This window comes from Dendrobium catenatum, unplaced genomic scaffold (assembly GCF_001605985.2).
Source record: "Dendrobium catenatum unplaced genomic scaffold, ASM160598v2 fragScaff_scaffold_1347, whole genome shotgun sequence".
Classification (NCBI taxonomy): Eukaryota; Viridiplantae; Streptophyta; class Magnoliopsida; order Asparagales; family Orchidaceae; genus Dendrobium; species Dendrobium catenatum.
This window is the reverse complement of record NW_021319809.1, coordinates 188,856-209,281: the sequence shown is the minus strand read 5'-3', so window position 1 is coordinate 209,281 and position 20,426 is coordinate 188,856. Positions and strand designations below refer to the sequence as shown.

At 33.6% G+C, this 20,426-nt stretch overlaps 1 protein-coding gene across 5 annotated transcripts in view; it reads right to left on the bottom strand.

The window, feature by feature from the left end:
• Positions 1-16,398, bottom strand: part of LOC110097057 (uncharacterized protein At4g10930) — a 60,166-nt gene extending 43,768 nt beyond the window's left edge. For all 5 annotated transcript variants that reach the window (XR_003702449.1, XR_003702451.1, XR_003702450.1 and 2 more), the window contains exons 1-7: positions 16,170-16,398; positions 15,694-15,760; positions 12,310-12,395; positions 7,735-7,825; positions 7,466-7,515; positions 1,803-1,872; positions 1,599-1,708 (exon numbers count right to left, since the gene is read on the bottom strand). Coding sequence is in view for 1 of the 5 variants with exons in the window: in XM_020823276.2 (XP_020678935.1) it covers positions 1,599-1,708; positions 1,803-1,872; positions 7,466-7,515; positions 7,735-7,825; positions 12,310-12,395; positions 15,694-15,759 (473 nt within the window). In the remaining 4 variants the exon portion in view is untranslated. The remainder of the gene's footprint in view (positions 1-1,598; positions 1,709-1,802; positions 1,873-7,465; positions 7,516-7,734; positions 7,826-12,309; positions 12,396-15,693; positions 15,761-16,169) is intronic.
• Positions 16,399-20,426: the final 4,028 nt, after the last annotated feature.

Here is a 20,426-nt window from a genome sequence, read left to right as displayed (position 1 = left end):
GTCCAATTAAAAAAATATTAAATAAAATTGGACACGCGTGTCAGACCCGCGTATCTTAAATATTTTATGAATTTTTTAAAAATATAGTTTCTTGTATTTTGTGGGATTTAAACTAAATTTCTTATTTTCTATCCACAACACCAAATCAACATCCGCACTTAATACCCATTCATCAAATATTCTCATTTTCATTCTTCTTTTGCAGTGAAGGTATTTTCATCTCCTCTCTCGGTTACTGATAAACGACATCGATGCATAATTCTCGACATCCTAAATACTAATCATTTTAAGCACAAATTCTAGTTAAATGATTTATTATTTTTAAATTATTTTTAAAATTATACTTATTGAATTTTTATACACTTTTTTTAAAATATAAAAATTATAATATCGTGTTCAACCCGTGTCCGTGTCCTATATTTTCAATAATTGACATGTCCCGTGTCCGTGTCGTGTCGTCGTGTCCGTGTCTGCGCATCATAGGTAAGGAGTGGTTGGTTAGAATTTTCAATATCTAAGGTGGGGAAGCGGGATTTGAAAGTACCCTAAAAAAATACAGAAGACTAGTTCAGATTTGTAAGGTTTTTGTAATCCTTAACTTCCTTATCATAACTATTTATGATCTATGTTATGAATTCTTAATTTTTATCTGTTCATGTTGAGTGAGTTTTGTCAAAATTGTTAAATCTATTCTTCAAAAATTATTTTGAATAATCATATTCATGTAATTTTAGCTCTACACATTTTTCTTCTGAATACTCTACACTATTTTTATCAACACATCTAACAAGCATATTTTCTACCATTTATTGTATTAAGTTCAAAATACTTGAGTTTATTTTCACTTTTATCTTCAATAGATGCCACTCCAATCTTATCTTTTCTAATTTTGCCACACATCCATCTTAACATTCTCATTTATAATAGACTCAACTTTTATATTAATAACAATGCAAGGCAAAACGTCTTTTTTCTAAATTTGATTTGAAAATTTTTAGGTTTTCATTGAAAGTAGCAAATACTTCCCTAGACAATAGAATGTCCTACATTAATAGCTCTGCATTTTATCCTTATTAATCCTTCACATTAACTCTATCTATCAGCCTTATTCACGCAACTTTGATGCATCTCATAGTTTTAAAGAGAGAAAAAGTTTTAAGGGAAAATTTTAAACAGAGTTGCACGAAATTAAAGAGTTACTAGCTTCCTGAGAAATGATGAGTTTATCTTATCATACAATCTTTGCTAAGAACTTTAAAGCCTGACAAAATTTTTTTAAAAAATAGAGATGACAGAAGGGTTCTCTGACTCAAACCTTTTGACCTTTGCAGATCAAAGAGGTGTAAGTATACTCCTTTTAAATTCTTATGAATAGAGAAACTAATAGTGAAGCAACCTTTACCAACAAGTAAAAGATATTAGACCCAACAAAAAAAGTTACATGGTACAAACTTAAAGGACCTAATGGTGATTTACCCTTGGGCTTAATCTAAAATAAACCATGATCATTTCTAAAGATCCAGCAACAATCTTACAATTGCAGTAAGTCTAGTTTCATATATGTGAAATTGAATGTAAAATGAAATGAATGTTTGTACCATGTATCACACGAGTCACAAGCAATTGAGGTATCAAAACTTAAATCATCTTCAGTTTCTTGCATCATACTTCGTATCTTGCAACCATCATTTTCTAGACATTGCACTGCCTGCAGATATAAGAGCAAAGGTGTCCAATAAGCAGACTTGAACTTTGATTGATTTAGCTTAGATGTAGTAAAAAAAAAATAGAAGAATGATTACATCTTCACTGATGTAGTATGAAGGAAATGAAAGTGTGTTGTTCTTCCCCTGAAAATACCAATCCTCATTCCTGAATTAAAAGCACAGAAGTTAAAAACTAACTGCCAAGCGAAAACAATAAAATCCATCGCTTAAATAGTATTAGGATCTGTAATGCAAAGATAGTTGTGCCCGCATAGGATTAAAATGTATCTGAACAAAATTTATGACCAAATAAAAAACAATGAAAAGCATAGCGACATAGATATGACATGATACAAACAGTCATAAAACAATCTTCAAAAAAATGAGACAACGGATGGACATGACACTTAAAAAATTATACTTTAATATTAATAATTATTAACTCACAACCCTCATAATTTTAATAGACCTTTTAATTAAATACAAAAAATAAAAAATAGTGAATGAACTATTATTTTAATCAAATAGTAAAACAAAAGACATTGCGTTATTAATCAAATTGACCGCGAGTGATGGTCTGAAATAATATTAGAATAAAAATAAATTTGATTAAGTATAGATTCACGTTAATATGATATGTATCTAACACCCTTTATGAAGTATTCAAGAAGTGTCAAATTTTTTTAAACTAAAATGAGGCATTACAAGGTGACTCCTCAAAATAAGAAATCCTGAAATGTCAGACAAGACGTGACACGATGGCCATTTGAAAATTCTGGTGCTTAATAGCATAAAACCTAGATGTCCTAGAACATAACCAAGAAGAATCCAGCTAGCAGATAGTTTGAAAACAGAGACCTATACAAGTACAGGCTCCCTCATCTATTAAACAAAAGAAGTACCATGAGCTCTTGAAGTTATACTTGAATTTCATGAAGGCGTACTAATCAAATAAAAATTAAATTATTACTGCATAAATACAGACAAATTTGTTAGTTTCTCGCACAACAGTTTGAGAAAGTTGTTATTGAGAGAATATTGGGTGAGCCCGGCTCAACATCAAATCATTATGCCGAGCCGAGCTAAGCTGATCTTCCTCAAATGCCATCTACAAAGAAATGAGGGTCCATACCAAGACCATAAAATCAAGTTGAACGGATCCAAGACATCATTTCTTGTGTAAAAGTAATGAAGGGAATTGGAGGACGAAAGAGAAATGTGAGAGAGAGAGAGAGAGAGAGAGAGAGAGAGAGAGAGGATGGTGGCTTAGGAGGAACACAATCTCAAAATTTATTCAATAATCAATTGAAATCTTGATCTAACCCCAACGGACCTTATTTTTGGTAAGCAGGCCCTAAAATTACAAGCAACAACACAATCAGTAGTAAATAACACCTACAAAAATAACAAAGAAAGAAATAACCCTTCTAAAACAAAACCCAAACTATCCCAAAACAAAATCCTAAAAAAATAAAAATGAAATATATAATTAATCGCACCACCAATATTGAATGTAAGTTGGGATAGGCAGCCATCATTAACTCATCTAGGATGGGAATAACTCTCCTCTAGAAAGTTAAACCTAATGGTGCTCATTGAGAAGGACAAGGGAGATACATTGAAACTCAGCATACCCAACAAATCAACTGATAGTACATGACCCCTCTATCGGCTAAAATAATGCTATCCATCTTAAGGATCCAGTATAACCACATCTAACATATTCAACTTAGCTAAGACAAGAAAACTGGGGGCGAAACTAGAATTGATAGTGTGAGAGATAATGCAAAAATTACTTTGGTAAAGATATGTAATAAAAGCATCAAAAGCTTAACCTCTACATGGAAATAGAACCACAATATTGGAAGTTAGAATAATATTCATAATATTCATATCAACAAAGCATAAATAAATAATGCATTTGGTTCAAATTTTAAAAGTATTTTGTAGTGCATAAGGTACGAGCCTGGAATTTCTTGAAGCGATTATGCAGGAAGCATTCAGGGTAAAGATGAAGTAACACATGATTACCTAATATTCTAGTGACCTTCGATAAGCATCTACAACTGATTTATAAATTTCATTTTGCAAATAAATTTGTGTTATAATAGCATAATGCAACTTATGCATATGCTCAGCAAATGACGCAACAAAATTATAATATAAATGCATCGCTAAGGGTGTCTACAGATATCTTTGATTATGACCTATGCACCACTTCAACCAGTGATTTTATTATAGTAGTGTTCCAATAGTTGTGATAATATAATACAATTACCATATAAAATCTCCATTTCCTAAACTATATATTAACCATACATGTCAATGATGCAAAACGGTACTGCGCAGTGCACATACGGTGCTATTTTCTAGGCAACACACATCAAAATAGCACGCACTATGCATGGATAATGGCATATGGTGTAAGGCAAAAATATTACGCGCAATTTTCTTAACAAGTTATAAATTTCAAATTATAACTTATAATTATTTTTTTAAGGTTTATAAACTAAAATTGCAATTAAATATTAATTAATTAATATTAAAAATAAAATAAAATATTTAACTTTTTTGTAGGCTTTAAAGCTATCATTTTTGCTATTTAGTGGAATTTTGACTAAATTATACTTAAATCCTGCTCAAATCTATTGATATAAGATTTTATAGGATTTAAATTTGTCATTTTTTATGTTTGACAGGATATTTATACTTAAATTTTGTTCTAATCAATCTATTGTTTGCTATTTAGGCTTCATTTGAGACGGCTTTCTTACTGCTTCTTAAATCATTTTTTAGTGCAAAATTTTTTATTTTTGTATTAGAAATCTAATTTAAGAAGCAGTAAAAAAGGAGATTGTGTTGCTTTTTTGAGAATATGTTGATTGTACACATTGATTCGATTTCAAGTGTAGTCAAATTTTGGAGTTGGCTAAATACCTTTTTCAACATATCAATTTGCTCGTGATTGAAAGGAGATTGTGTTGTTTTTTTTAGAATATGTTGATTGTACAGAGAAGACAACTATGTTTTCAAACAATCAACTCTCTTCAGTCTCTTCCCATGCAGTTTCTAGCAGGTTTCTGCTCTGTGTTCAAATTCCTGACAATGATCACATCATGACCATTTTCCTTGTAAAGAGGTATAAAAGTTGTGAGAGGCCAGAGTCGAACCTTCAAGATAAGCAGGAGCCCCTTGGTTTAGCATCATGATCTTTTTGTGAATCACTTCTCTATAAACTTCAGGGAATAATTCTCAAATAAATTGAAGGATTTTTTCCAAATATCCTAATGCGGACTTCTTCAATTTTTTTTAATTCAAGGACTTTTGATATCCCATCTTTCTCAATAATCTATCAATACTTAGTTTCATCCCGTCCACAGTTCTTCAAAGACATCCAATTAATTCCAATAGCTAGTAAGAGTATTGCAAACTCTGATGCACCGACACTTCGTTTTTAGAGGGCATGCAGTGTCGGACACGGACACGTGTCCGACACGGCGAGGACATGTGTCGGACACGTCATTAGTGTGTCCCATTTTATAAAAAAAAAATAAACTGGACACACGCGTCCAGCTATTATATAATTAAACAAATTTAAAAAAAAAACCCTAATCCCGCTATTTCATATTAGTCGATTCACGCCCGAGTCTTCATCTTCGCCTTAATCCCGTATTCCTATTCATATTCATGGTCTTACCGAGCGATTGAGGCGAGCAGCGGTCGGCTGGAGATCTTTCTTGCGAGCAGCGGTCGGCTGGAGATCTTTCTTGCAAGCAGCAGTCGGCTAGAGATCGCACCCTTGGTCTTCCCTTCTGGCCGTAAGCAACAAGCCATCCTTCTTAGTTTCTGTGTGCAGCCGAGGTAAGCCGACGCCAAACCACAGAAAATTTTTCAAACCTGTAAGTTGATTTCGCCATTTTTCTCCATTCGCCATTTATCTTTATTTATCAATGATTCCGTAAATTTGTGATCAGAAGAGTATATTTTTTTTAAATATTTTATTTATTTTGGATTAAAATTATTCTTACAATAAAAATTTATTTATTTAATGCGCTTTTACTGCCTTTTGCGCTTTCACTGGCAAGTCGAACCGCGCCAGGGGCAGCACCCCTTAGACCCCCGGCATAGCTGCAAATTTTTAATTGTTTTTTAGTCTGATAGTCATAACGCATAATCCAATAGTTCTTTAATTGATTTTTAACTTTGTTTGTCAATTTTTAATTGTTTTACAATACGCCACCCAATTTATTAAGCCTTTATTTCTTCTACTTCACCAGTGAATTTAAAAGCAAAATGAGCTTTAGTGCTGGTGGTAGTGATTCAAAAGAGCCATCTGTAGAAACTAATAAGCCATTAAGGATTCATGTTACAAAGTTAGGAAAAAATTTTGAAGGAGGGAATGTATCATTCAAATGCAATTATTGTGGTGGCACCTACAAAGGATCTTATTCTAGTGTGAAAGCGCATCTACTTAAGATTTCTGGCCATGGAATTAAAATGTGTCATAAGATTACTACGTCACAGTTGATTGAATTGAACAGACAAGTTGATGAAGCTGAATATAGGGTTAAAATGGCACTTCTTAAAGAGATACATTTGCCATCTATCCATGGCTTATCCCACACTTCTTCCTCATCTGTTAGAGTTGATCATTCATTATCATATAGAAGTGAATATGATTCAAAGAAAAGAAAAGGAGTTGCCAGTAGTGCTTTAGAGAAGGCTTTTAACATGCAGCAAAGAGAGGAATTGGATAGTGAAATTGCAAGGATGTTTTTTTCAGCTAGACTTCCTTTCAACCTTGCAAAAAATCCTCATTACAAAAAAGCATTTATTTTTGCATATAATAACAACCTTGCAGGTTATGTTCCACCTGGCTACAATGCATTAATATCAAAATTATTGGAAAGAAAAAGAGCACATATTGAAACATTACTTGAACCAACAAAAAGTGTGTGAAAAGAAAAAGGAGTCACATTGATGTGTGATGGTTGGACTGATCATCAAAAAAGACCACTCATTAATTTCATGGTCGTTACAGAGAATTGCCCAATGTTTATTAAAGCTGTGAATTATGAAGGAGAATACAAGGATAAATATTTCATTGCCAATTTGATTAAAAATGAGATAGTCATTATTGGGCCTTCAAATGTTGTGCAGGTTATAACAGATAACGCACTGGTGTGTAGAACTGCATGATTGTTGGTGGAGCAAATTTATCCTCATATATTATGGACTCCATGTGTTGTGCACACTTTAAATCATGCTCTAAAAAATATTTGTGCAGCAAAGAATACAAAGGAAAATGAAATCATCTATGTTGAATGTCATTGGATAATAGTGGTTGCAAATGATGTTGTTTTGATCAGAAATTTCATTATAAACCACTCAATGAGAGTTTCAATGTTTAATGATTTCACACATTTGAGAATGTTAGTCAAACGGTGAAGTCAAATTGGAAGTGTAAACGGTGAAGTCAAATTTCTATTAATTGAAGTCAGTTGTAACCAACAAAACAACACAAAACTTGAAGATTTGGGGAACTAAATATCAAAATATGCTAAAAATAATAAAATAGAATTACCAATAATTACTATTGAGTACAAACATCATTATCAGCACTATCAACCTAATCACATTTATTTCAGGTTGAAATGTAGATTCAGCATTTCCAATCTTTACCAGTAAGATCTGCATAATCTGTAAGTAATTTTCATATAATCATTACTTTGAGATAACAATTCAGAAAAATGACTCACCTGGAAGGAGGATGTTCCTCTAATCTGATACTTCTGATGGTGTCATACACCTTTATTCAACACAGACAGAATTAGATAGCAACTTTAGTAGTCAGGTAAAGGATGCATAAACTCAAAAAATATCAGGTCAATATTACTCTAGATGTTTAGAAATAGGAACTAATTTGCCAAATACTGAATCCTCACTAAATGAATATCAGAAGCTATATGGATAGTAAATAGGGCATTAGAACAAAGATAAGAAGACCAGCCTGCATATAATCACTCACCGGAAGACACGTAATATGTTGAAACTCATTCTTGCAAATTGGGCAGAGATTTGTGATGATAGCCCAGTTATCAATGCATGCAAAACAAAACCTGTTTGCACGAAGAAAAAATATTTTACAAGCCTCTTTTTTTGCTCCCAGCTGGTAGCACCAATAAGAAATTAATATAAATTTGTTATTATGAAAATATGCTAAATAATATACAAATCAAAGGTCTATTACATGACGATATGGGAGTAGAACTGATATCCAAGTTTTAAAAGCAGGAACATGGCATTAAAAAAGGGGAGAGAGTAGTAAATCAACTAGAGTTTGATGGTGATTGAACCACAATTCAATACTAAACCTCAATGTTAGCGAATAATTAATACAACTTATTCTTGCATGTCACGTCCTTCAATCTTGTTTAAGATGACGGGATGGTTGGAATTGGTATGCTTAAAAAGGTGAAATAGAAATAGGGTAAGATGGGTTTGTATGGATGGGTAACCATTGAAAGAATGAACCGATCAGCTGGTAACACAAAATATATAGCACCAGTGGAAATACATGATAGGGCTGAGTGAATCTGTCTTTTTGTTCCTTTGCATGAGATGGGATGCCGAGAAGGAACTTTCTCCTCTGATATCTGTATAAGGCGGTTGAGGGAGGAGGTGTTGTCAGGTATAGTGATGAGGATATCGAAGATCAACGGCTACGATCGTGTCTATTTATTTTCATGTATTTTATTTGTTATTTGTACTTTTCCATTTATACCCTCACTTGAGGGCTTTGTTTTATGTTTGCCCTAGGGGCAATTATGTCTTTTATTTTTTTTCCTTCATGTATTTGGCTATTTAAGCCTTCTCCTTCCTCTTGGAAAGGGGATGATTATTGAATGAAAATTTGGCTCTTGTGTTCTCTTTGTGAGTTCCTTCTTGAAGATCTCTTAGTGAGTTCTTTTCTCCTAGATCTCTGTGTGAGTTCTATGGAAAGCCCAAGGTGAGGGCAAAAGCAATCCCCGCCAGTCATTGGAAGAGTCCGTGGCTCGTGGTCTACTTCCACCATCCCAATTCTCCTTATCCCCCATTACCCGCCGGCCTGCAGGCCTTGCTGCCGCCTCCCCTCTAATCCGCCCAGACCGCCGGCCACCAGGCCGCCGCCTCCTGGCCGCCCCCTTGCCACCCTCCTCTAGCCGCCGGCCCCCCTTACTTTGAATTTCAAATTTGAAATTCCAAAGTTTTATGAGCATTAAATGTTTCCTAATTTTTCTCCCTAATTCATGCAATCAATTTATTTGAATTTCAATTTCGAATTTGAAATTCAAATTAATCCAATTGATTGTCTTCCTATTAGGAAACTCCTCTTTAGAAAACTGAAATCTTAAATTCAGATTTTTTGTTAAAACTGAAATTAGATTGTGGTCCCCACCTCATTAATACCCAAGCCTCTCTCTTTCTTCCTATGGCCGGCCACCACATCCTCATTGCTTCTCTCTCTAATTGCCACATCACCACCACTTAAATACCTCTTTAATGCCTCCTCTCACATAGTTAATTCCAGATTTTTATCAGTTTGAATTTCAGATTTCTCTCTCCTTGAGTGGGAAATTAAAATAAAAAAAAAAACCTAAAATTGGAAACGGATACTCCCCTCTCCTATTCACTCTAGATAGCTCCCCAATTCAAGGGCCTTGAGTGGGAATTTAATCTCAGCTTTCTCTCCACCATTACTGCTAGTTTACTTCCTCCAATTTCTCTACAATCTAGTCCACCGAGATCTGAAAATTCCCTTCAAAATTTTATTGGAAATCTGAGACTGTTTTCCCCTCTCCCCCAAATGTCTGTTTGTTGTCCTGCACCAGAAGAAGGCTGAAAACAGAGTTCCTTCTGGAGTGATCCTACTGTCCTGGAGTGATCCTGTTGTCCAGAAGTTTGAGACGTCTTCATCATTGAATTCTGGCCCAATACCTCTGCAAAACTGCTGCTCCTTGAAGGCCAGATTGCTTTTCACATATTTCTGCATGCATATCTACACATTATCTCTCAACCAAAAGGTTTCCATGGCCATCCAGAATTCCCTAGCTATTCCAGGTTGTTGTCCAGACTATTGAGGCTAAGTGGATTGCTGATTTGAAGACCCATATTTGCAAGTCATCCAAGAAGCTGTCAAGCACCACCTACTTCCGATCCAACCAACAAAGCACCACTGGAACGTCGTATTACTTCATTCCTTGGGTGAAACTCTTTCCCTAACGCTCTTATCTTCCTAGTTTATTCTTCGTTTATGAGTATTAATGGATTCATGAAGATCATGTCAATTATTCGCCGCTATAACCTAGTAATATGAAGAGTTGTGTAAGGGATCTTCTCATACCGGCTAATCTCATTGTTATTATTGGAATTTATTGTTGGAACGATCCATGTATGCAATGTCGGATTAAGTTGGCTATCTTTTTTTTAACTTTACTTTTATTCATGTGATTTAACCAAAGCTAAGTGCCTTTTAATATTTATCTTATCGTTCAATTCCGCATAAGATCTTGCTTATTATTGCCTCTAAATCTAAGCGTGCAAACTTTCATTAAGAAAATCATTTTCGCATGGGATTGTTTCACATCATATAGAGATGGAGAGGAGAGGAGACATGCTTGGGGGAGGGTCAGAGAGAAAGGAGAGAATGAGACAGCTAAGGGGAATATAAGGGAGAAAGGTTAGAACAATCAGACTAATCTTTCAATTTTCCCAAATCCCAATAACATAAGCGCCTAATACATGCTTAAGCAGCTTTTGTGGGGGTAGGATTCAAACACACACAGGAAAATGCACCTAAAGAGAAATTCGAATAGTCAATGCAATCCAAATACAATAAATGAACCATAAAATAAAAAAGTAAAACTCAAGATTGTTAACAATCAAAGAGCAATTCAAAACATAATAGATTTTTTCGCTTTGAAGATCAGAGCTCAAAAAAACTTTTTTCCATTAATTGAATGAACGGTACATATGACAAGAAATATTATGCTAATTATCAACCATTGTAAAATCAAAATTATGCAATAATCAATAGAACTTTAAGTCACAAATTAACAAAGAAAATTATTAACTAGTAAGTAATAGAGCACATGTGCAGTGTAGGGAGCAAGCAGCATACGATATTAACCCAATGTTGACTTTGCATGGTTAGAGATCTGCAATATGAAGTGATGGTGACAATATAAAGTAATAGCAAGCCAAATATGAGCCTCAAATAGTTAGCATTGATTTGTGAAATTTAAAGGGTAATGGCGTCCGTCATTGCAAGCAGCATTACAATCCAGAATAGATAAGGATATCAAAGAGGTTATAGAATGATTTTGTGGCCAATGAAATGCATCTAGCCGATAAAGCATGAGAAAATATTTTATATAGTGATTAAAGGTATAGCACTTCAAGAGATGGCTACCACCTTCAGCAAAATTGTGGAATATGATAATCGCAGGTGTGTAAGCTTTTGGGATTGCAGTGGAGTGACTAAACAAACATTGGGCATATCTAGTGCATGAAGATCCCTACTCTAAAATAAGAAGTACATTCTCAATTTTGAGCTCACAAAAAATTTTTAAACTACCATCCTCATCAGCTCCAAAGACACTAATGGGGTTTTCCACAAGGAGCTATCATACAAACCAATCCACTGGGTTCTCATTTCTCAAATGGGTCGCTCTAGATGCGATAGCCAAGTGAAGTTCCCTAGCCTAGGTCTAGCAAGGACAAATTAAGATGGCCTAAACCAAACCACCCAATGGCAGGCTCAACCAAATGCCACATATTGTCTTCTATTAAAGCTATCTTATTAACAAAACATGATATTTTTAGGATGTTATTAGTAATGAATATATATATATATATATATATATATATATATATATATAAATATATGTTTGAACCCATACAGAAAATCACATAACTTTTGAGTGGCAAATCCAGTAATCTTAAATATTTTATATGTTGTAATGTCCGTATCAATGCTTGCACTTTAGAGCAAACAACAAGTAATTTTCATTAGTTTAAACATTGATGTAGGCATGTTATTGAGGCACACTAAACTTGACTTAGTCCATTGTCTTTCAATCAAGCCAAAACTTACCAACTCCATCGAGGTTACATATCTTCAAAACAAGCATTACAAAAAGATGGTTCTATAATAGTAAAATGATTAACTATGACAAGTGGCATAAAAGCAAGTAAAGTTTGAAGTTCACACAACACTTTTATATATTAACGCTGTGCTCATTTTGTTTTTTCTTGATAATGCCACTAGCCAAGAGTATGTGAAGCATTTCAAAAAATGCCCAGTCAAGCCCATAAGTTATTGAGCAGCCTGTTGGATAATGATCTATCAAAAAATAAACAAAAAGGTCGCAAAATATAATGCCAAAAACTGAAAAGTAAACTGATAGCCTTTAATTTTAGTAACTCTAAATAATTATACGATTTTAAATATAACCTTTTGTCTTAGCATTGAAATTACAGTTTAATAAAGTGATAAATACAAGACTGGACTTCAATTAAGAAGGTATAGTGAAAGTACTGTTTATTTTTCTCATGAACATACCAATGGTCACAACAATCAAGCACCCCTCTATCAATTACAATGTCGATGCATATCCCACATCTCTCTTGTTCAAAGACTGAGTCAATCTGGATAGAAAATAAGGATCTGTGAGTATAAAATAAAATCTTTTAAAAGTACAAAATTATGAAAAAATTTCAAATATCCTCATCTAATTTTAAAAGCATTTACTTGAATAAAGAAAAAACAGATGAACGTAGAGATTGCTCAAATAAATTGTGTGCAAAGAGTAAAAAAATGTAATTTATTTGAAGTAATGGATAAATCTTACCCCTTCTTTTCAACAAAGTAATTCTTCAAAACTAACAGAAGATCATGGCAACAATGAAATATTGTAGATATTCTAAAGGCAAAGTACTTCATGCCAACTCATAGTCCCATGAACTACTATAATACAAATACATAAATGAACAAAACACCAATTTACAAAATTTAAAGAGCACATTTAACTCATTTACAACACCCGCCTAGGAGTTGCAATAGAATGAGAAACATATGAGATCCATTATGAATTACATTTCTTATATAAAGCTAATATATTAAAACAATTCAGTATAAAATTCAATGTTTCCAAATTTGGTCATTTCTTTCATAGAATTCAGCTCTTTTGCCTGTGTATGACACTAAGCTCTAGTCAAAGAGCATTGGCTCCAATCCTAACAAACTGTGGGAAGGGACTTTGCTCCATAAATTGATCTATCACCTCGAGCAAAGATTTTCATTTCCAAACTCTCATAAGCAACTCAAGTGAAAAAAACTTAAACTTAGAGGGCAGTGATTCAGCACACAACACACCGAACTTTCACATATCACATATACAAATTGCTATATAAACAAGTAACTATGCTTCTACCTGAATAACCTTTCATTTCATAAAATATATATATATTATGTGAAAATTCAAAGTAAACCTCCCTAAATCACATTGAAATATATTCAAATTTTACAGGTTTCACATTGCAGCAATTCGCTATCTCATTTTTCAAAATGACATTGCATGTCGTCTATGATGCACCGACACTTCTCCTCAAAGAGGCGTGCAGTGTCCGACACGACACTAGTCCGACACTCCTCTGACACGTGTCGGACACGCCAAAAACGTGTCCGATTAAAAAATATTAAATGCAAATTGGACACGTGTGTCCGACACGCGTATCTTAAATATTTTATGAATTTTTTAAAATATAATTTCTTGTATTTTGCGGGATTTAAACTAAATTTATTATTTCCTATCCACAACATCAAATCAACGTCCGCACTTAATTCTCAATCATCGAATATTCTCATTTTCATTTCTTTTTGGCAGTGAAGATATTTTCATCTCCTCTCTCGGTGACTGATAAATGGCATTGACGTCTGACTCTTGACGCCTGAAATATTAATTGTTGATTTTTGAAACTTATCAAAAAAAAAAGCTAATGTACATGCTCGGTACCGCTAGGTATTGCTAGGTACATGCTCGGTACCGCTCGGTACATGCTCGGTACAAGCTCGGTACAAGCTCGATACCGCTCGGTACATGCTCGGTACCGCTCGGTACATGCTCGGTACCGCTCGGTATCTTTACATACAAATAACTTACGAACTTTAAAAACAAGCAGAACTTCAAGTATCGTCCTCTTCTTGTTGTGAGAGAAATTGGAGCACATACTCATTTATTCAATCAATGAAGAGGAATAAAATAACTCCACAACGAGCTGAAGATTTAGTTTATGTGCATACAAATCTTCGTCTTCTATCAAGAAAAGCCCCACTTTATATGACATGTGATAACAAGATGTGCGATGTTGCTGGAGATGGGTTCGAGTGTCTTGATGATATGAGATTATTAGAGGTTGGAAATCTTTCTCTAGATGAACCAGAGTTTAAAGCAATGATATTCAATGATGATGATATTGAAGGCCAAAGATCAACCTCTGAATATAATTCTATCATTCTCTCTATTGAGTAGTTGGGCCTTCATGTTATACTAAATAATTTTTTGCTTATATTTTGTGGTTGTAGTAGATATTTTGTACTAAACATATTTATGTTATAATCTAAACAAGTTATCATGAAATTAATTTATTATTGCTTGTCATTTTTAATATAATTTCATCTTAATTTCTATATATTATATTAAAAAATTATTATGTCGTGTCCACGCCGCACCCGTGTCCTATATTTTTAAAAAATGTCGTGTCCCGTGTCCGTATCGTGTCGTGTCTGTGTCGGTGCATCATAGCATGTCGTATTCATGAAAAAGAAAAATAATACTATCAAGAGACTCAATTGTCAAGATATCTAGAAAACATGCTTTAAGGTGCTTAAAGAGATTGCCAGCATCCCAACCAATCAAAAAGTTGACAAAAAAAATTTTATGTGTGGTGATGAAACACAAGTGTTCATGTGAGATGTGGAAAACAATATCTTTTTTCCAAAATGTGATGAATGCAACATCTTAGATCATCAAAATAACAAAGATAAGAATATAGTTGCATTTATACAAATAAAACATTGGAATTAATTTGTTCACTTCGTCAAAATAGAAAATTATCTTGTCTTTTTCTATCAACTAGAGGGAAACAAGAACTTATGAGTTGGGCATGCAAAAATCTTGGCTTTTTCTATCAACTAGAGTGAACCAAGTACTTGCTGATTGAAACAACTGAAATTAGAAACAATGACCTAAACTTATGTTGTTATTTCTGCTAGTACTTTTAGAAGCTTCAAAATATACACAAAAAATTGTGCATTTTCATATTTCATGAGTTCAGTTTTCAAACAGAATAGTTCATAATCCATTCTAAAGCCCCATGATTATGATGTAACAATAATTGCAGTGATATCTTGCGCTCAACACAGCAACAAGCAAAATATGTTACTAGATAACCGGGGAAGTTGAGATTTCTTGGGGTTATTATAGGAGTTCTAATTTGTATAGTTAGTTCATATTCCAAGTAAGAAAGGTATGCAAGTATTTTGCTCTACAAAATGATGAAAGATCTGTTCTGACTGAACACAAAAGTTGACTCATGAGTTGTGGGGTTTTCTTATCATACTAAAACCAACAGACTTTTTTGCAGAATACTAACTTCTGAGCCAAATTAGCGTTCTCCTGTCTCAGAAACAAGACATGGATTCCTTTCTAAAGGGTAACATAGCTGCCTAGGACACTCGAGAGAAAACCACTTAATATCAGTGAATATATCAACTTATTACTATGCTGCATTTGAATTGATGTATATATCCACAGAAGCAATAAAAACTAATAAAGCACGAGCATATATCAATCCAAAAAAAAATGGTTACATAAGAAAAAAGAAATAAATTTCTCAAAAAAAAAATTCTGTCAGCATGCAGATAACAACAAGGACGAAGGATTACATTGCAGTCTTCATCTTCAATGCCTATTGATTCTGATTCATCATCATTTCCCCATTGCAGGTCCATGCTGTAGCCAAAAGAAATATTAAAATAAAACAAAATTAATGCAGCACACATTGAAAATCAATAATGTCTATGCAGATCAGCAGGCAAAAAAACACAATTGTACATAAACATCAGAAAATTCATATGATATTCACAGTAAGACGTTAAAATTTAAATTAATAAACGCGGCACAATTCACTGAGATTACTTGAAATAGATGATGCTAGACATGCAAATAAGGAATGCAATTTCGAGGTGAAATTAAACAAGATAATTAATAAACAAGCCTGCCCGCACCGAAAATTCCCACTTACCAGTCGAAACAAGAAATATGGCGTTTTTGGCTCGTTAGGGCTTCTTACCGCGGTGAAACAAGATTACGCATGACAGCGGCTAAAACGAAGAGGCATGGTAAAAGATAGAACGATTACCTGAGACGAAGAGATTGGAGTAGAAACGAAGCTTCTTCGCGGAATTAAAATGCGCCTCCGTCTATCGAGGGTTTTGCAGGAACGCCGCGCTGGGTTTTCGAAACTGATGGCCCGAACGGGTAGAGAAACGAGGACGAAAGGCTCCCGTCGATATTTCTATGCGGGTTATTTGAATCCGCCGCGTCCATTCCAATTTCCGATCAACTCTGATGATAGCATGCTAGACGATATATATAATATACGCGAGCGACAATTTTCTGGCTATCTCATTATGCCTTTATGCTCAAATAAAATTTTGATCATAATATCAAAATATTATGATTTAATTTTAAAATTATTTTTTTTATTAAATATACTACTTAAAATTTTTTTTATTTTGTGTTAGATTAATATTTAGATAATTTTTTATTATTCCGATCAATAAAGTTAGTAAAATATATTGATCTAATTATTTTTCAAATACTAAAGTCTAAGTTAATTTATTTAATTTTTTTATTTCTAAAAAAATGTTTTTTAATAAAAAATAACTTTGACTATTTTTAATATTTTAAAACAATTATTTTACTTCTAAACATTCATTGAGTGCTTCATACTCTACAGCATATCTAAATGATAGTGAAAGCATGTGTTCAATATTTTTCTTCGACTTCGATTTCGTTTGGGATGGCATTCTTATTGGTTCTTAAAGTAATTTTTTACTGCTTTAAGAAGCAATAAGTAAGTCGTCTCAAACACAGCCTTCATCTCCACCCTCATGCTTTTTTATGTCGAGCAAGTCAAAAGTATTTGCCAATTAAATGATTTTAGCTATGTGATTGACAGACGTTTGCGTGACAATGTCCATAATAGCTTTGTCGTATTTGAAGTTATGGAGGGTTCTAATCATCAAGGGACACATTAGTGAGGTCAACACAAGCATGTTTACCTTAGAGCCAATTATAGAAAATAGCATTAGCAAGTATGATGAACATGAAGACCACAAGGGAGCTAAACCAAGAATGTAAAAAGGTAGAGGTGGATCCAGCTTCTTTTTTTAGGGTGGGCAAAATTGTAATTAATTAAACAACGAACATAATGCTATCAAATTTATAAAAGAAACTTTTTTTATATAACTAACATAATGCTATCAAATTTATAAAAGAAACTTTTTTTTATCATTTATCTTTCAATAACTTATTTGTCTTCAAATTTGTACATAAATTACGTATTTATCTTCAAATTAGATTGATGGTCGAAGATCAGGATCAGCAGGGCTAAGTGCGAAAAGGTTCTTGTGAGGAGGGTAAAATATCAAAAATCCTCCTGTCATTATATTATTTATTTTTTGAGGGTGTGCCCACCCTGACATCAAGGGGGATCCGCCCATACAAAAAGGGTTTCTTCATAAACTAGATGCCGGTGTAGTAGATGTAAACAACATTATGATCGAACTTGTGATTGGACCTGGCCTAGCACTGTATCATGTGATCATCAAGAGTATATCAACATGATAAAGGGGCATGTATTTTCATCAAGGCGTAAGGGGTCATTGTTCAATACTTGAGAATATGTTGATTACTTAACTTGGGTCGTTGACATACATGGTCTTTAACTTCGCTAATGCTACCATCTCGTTAACAAAATAGTCTGCACTAATGCTACCATCTTATTAGAACAATGTAAAAGAGACTGTCACGTGAAAAATAGTTGTAATTTTTAGATATTGGAATGAACACAAAAATATATGAAAGTTCTTTCAAGTAAAATCTTTTAAACAAGTGACAATATTAAATATTATAAGGGCAATTTTTTTTTGCATGAAATTACATTGATGTAATTTTCTTTAACCTATACACCACATTAGTAAAATGAGGGAGTACAATAGAACCCTCAATGGAATAAAGTTTTCTCTAATATAGCTATGATTACTCTTGCAATTAAACTTTCAGTAAAAACTTCATGTCAGCTTCTCATTTAAATAACCATATAGTTTTAACTCTTTAGGCTTTGCTAAGATTTTATTTGGGATGACTTTGTTATTCTTTTCTAAAAACAACTTCTTAGTAAAAAAATTTTTACTAAAAGCTGCTTTAAAATGTAATAAGAAAGTTGTCAGAAACGAAGCCTAAGAGCGTTCATTAGAAGAGGCATTGATGATATTATCTTGAAAATATTTGGCTCTATTAAGTAAATTGGAATCGAGACATTATTACATGCGGAGTCCGAACGTAGAGTTGTGTATGGACTCTGCTTATTTACTGAGTATTTGACAATTTGTTAAATATTTACTGAGTATTTTTGTTAAGTATTTAATGAGTATTTTCTCCATATTTGCTGAGTATTAAATACGTAATAAATACTCAATAAATATGTTGTAAATATGCAGTGAATACTCAGCAAATATGTAATAAATACTCAACAAATACGCAGTAATATAAAAAATCATATATTGATCACGTGTGAGCATTTCATTGGAGTTCGAACACATAATGAGTAGAGGAATTATCAGAAAAAAGGGGAATTGCGTAACATATCAAAACATTTTGGGTTAATAAGTGCTATGTCGAGCTTTGCAATAAAACGGATTGTCCAACAGATTATTTAAATCATGATTGTGAAAAACCTGGATCAGGAATATTTAGAAGGACCATATTGAAAAACACAATTTTTTAGATTATCTAGTTTGGTGTGAAGTAATTAATTCCTGCCCGTTTTATAACTTAGTTCTTTAATGCAGTTAAAATCATCCAATAAAATTCAGACTAAGGCTTTCATTTGGGACGACCAGCTTTTTAATTTAAATTTTTTTATTTTTGAACTAGAAAGCTATTTCAAGTCCCAAACGAAGTCTAAGATGAATTTAATCGATAAAGGTTTTGTTTGGAACAACTCTTTCTAGTAAAAAATTTACATTTCAAGAAATCTTTGTACTAAAAATTTATTTTAAAAAGCACTAGAAAAACTATCGTAGATGAAGTCTTCAAGGCGAGAAATTATTATGAGCGGACACCGAACGTAGTTCTACGTCCGAAGGGGAATCACGTGCGGCCACGTCAGCGATACCAAGCTGCAGTACAGAGCGAATGAGTGACGTGACACATTCTGGCTGATCTCCGGACTGCATTCGGCATCCGCACAGAATAATTTTTGCTTCTAAGCTTTCCAAAGAGTCGTCCTATCTACAAAAATTGTTGATGAATAAGAGAAGAGGTGAAATTGAGCTTAGTAGGATTCCATTTGAGCCAGATCCTCTTACCAATGGCAAGGTTAAAATGAATTATTGCAGCTATCATAAGCACTAAAGTAGAATTGGGTTACTCATGAGAATATCATTAATTTGTGACTCTGAAGAGAGCTTTCTCTCAAAGAAATACCATGTTTCACAATAAGCTTTCTAGACTCAACAATTCAACCTTCAATCTTTGTGTTTATTGTGATTTTGAGAAAACCTCTGGCTAAACCTACCAAGAATATTATTGAGAGAAAGGTTTTGGGTTTGCTTAGGTCTCATGTTCAAGTCCCTGGTAAGAGATGAGAGGATTTTGGCAAAGAACCCATAGATGATAGAGCCACTCGCATTAATAGTAGAATTATCACACAAGCTTTAGAAGTGGTGAAATTATCCACGATCAAAGGAGTGTACCGAATTTACTTGCGACCACACCAGCACTAGTGCACCGGATCCCATCAGAACTTTGCAGTTAAGCGTGTTTGGGCAAGAATAGTAATAGGATAATAAGTGTACCCAATTTACTTGCCACTGGAGATTCCTTGTGAAGTCGAACAACAAAACAGACATTTAGGAAATTTCACCCATATAAAAATATGAAAAACCCAACATAAAGATTTCCATTCTCTTAATTGAAGCAAGCAGAGAATCACAAAAGAGCTTCTCACTCAGTGCATAGCCAACAAGTGAAAGTTCCTGTACTCTAACATCCTCAACAGTATAAGAAATCTCATCTTCAAGATTTTCTACTAAAAGAGAGTTGGAAATCACAGTATAGCGCAACTTATTTTGGTATATTAGTCTGAAAGTTTTGACCACGAACCAAGAGATCTTATATTCAATTCTTACATATGTGTTGTGTATGTAAATATATTAATTGGCTTAAATTAAAAAAAAAAATCACTGCATATAGAATTTTGCGAGGACAAGAGCGATTTCTAGTTTAGTTGAGAGGGAAGTGTCCCTTGCTTCCTAGCTCCAAGTAAGTGATAACTGATAACTGCTGGACAAAAGCAAAGAAGTGAAGCCGATTTCCTGATTGAAGTCCT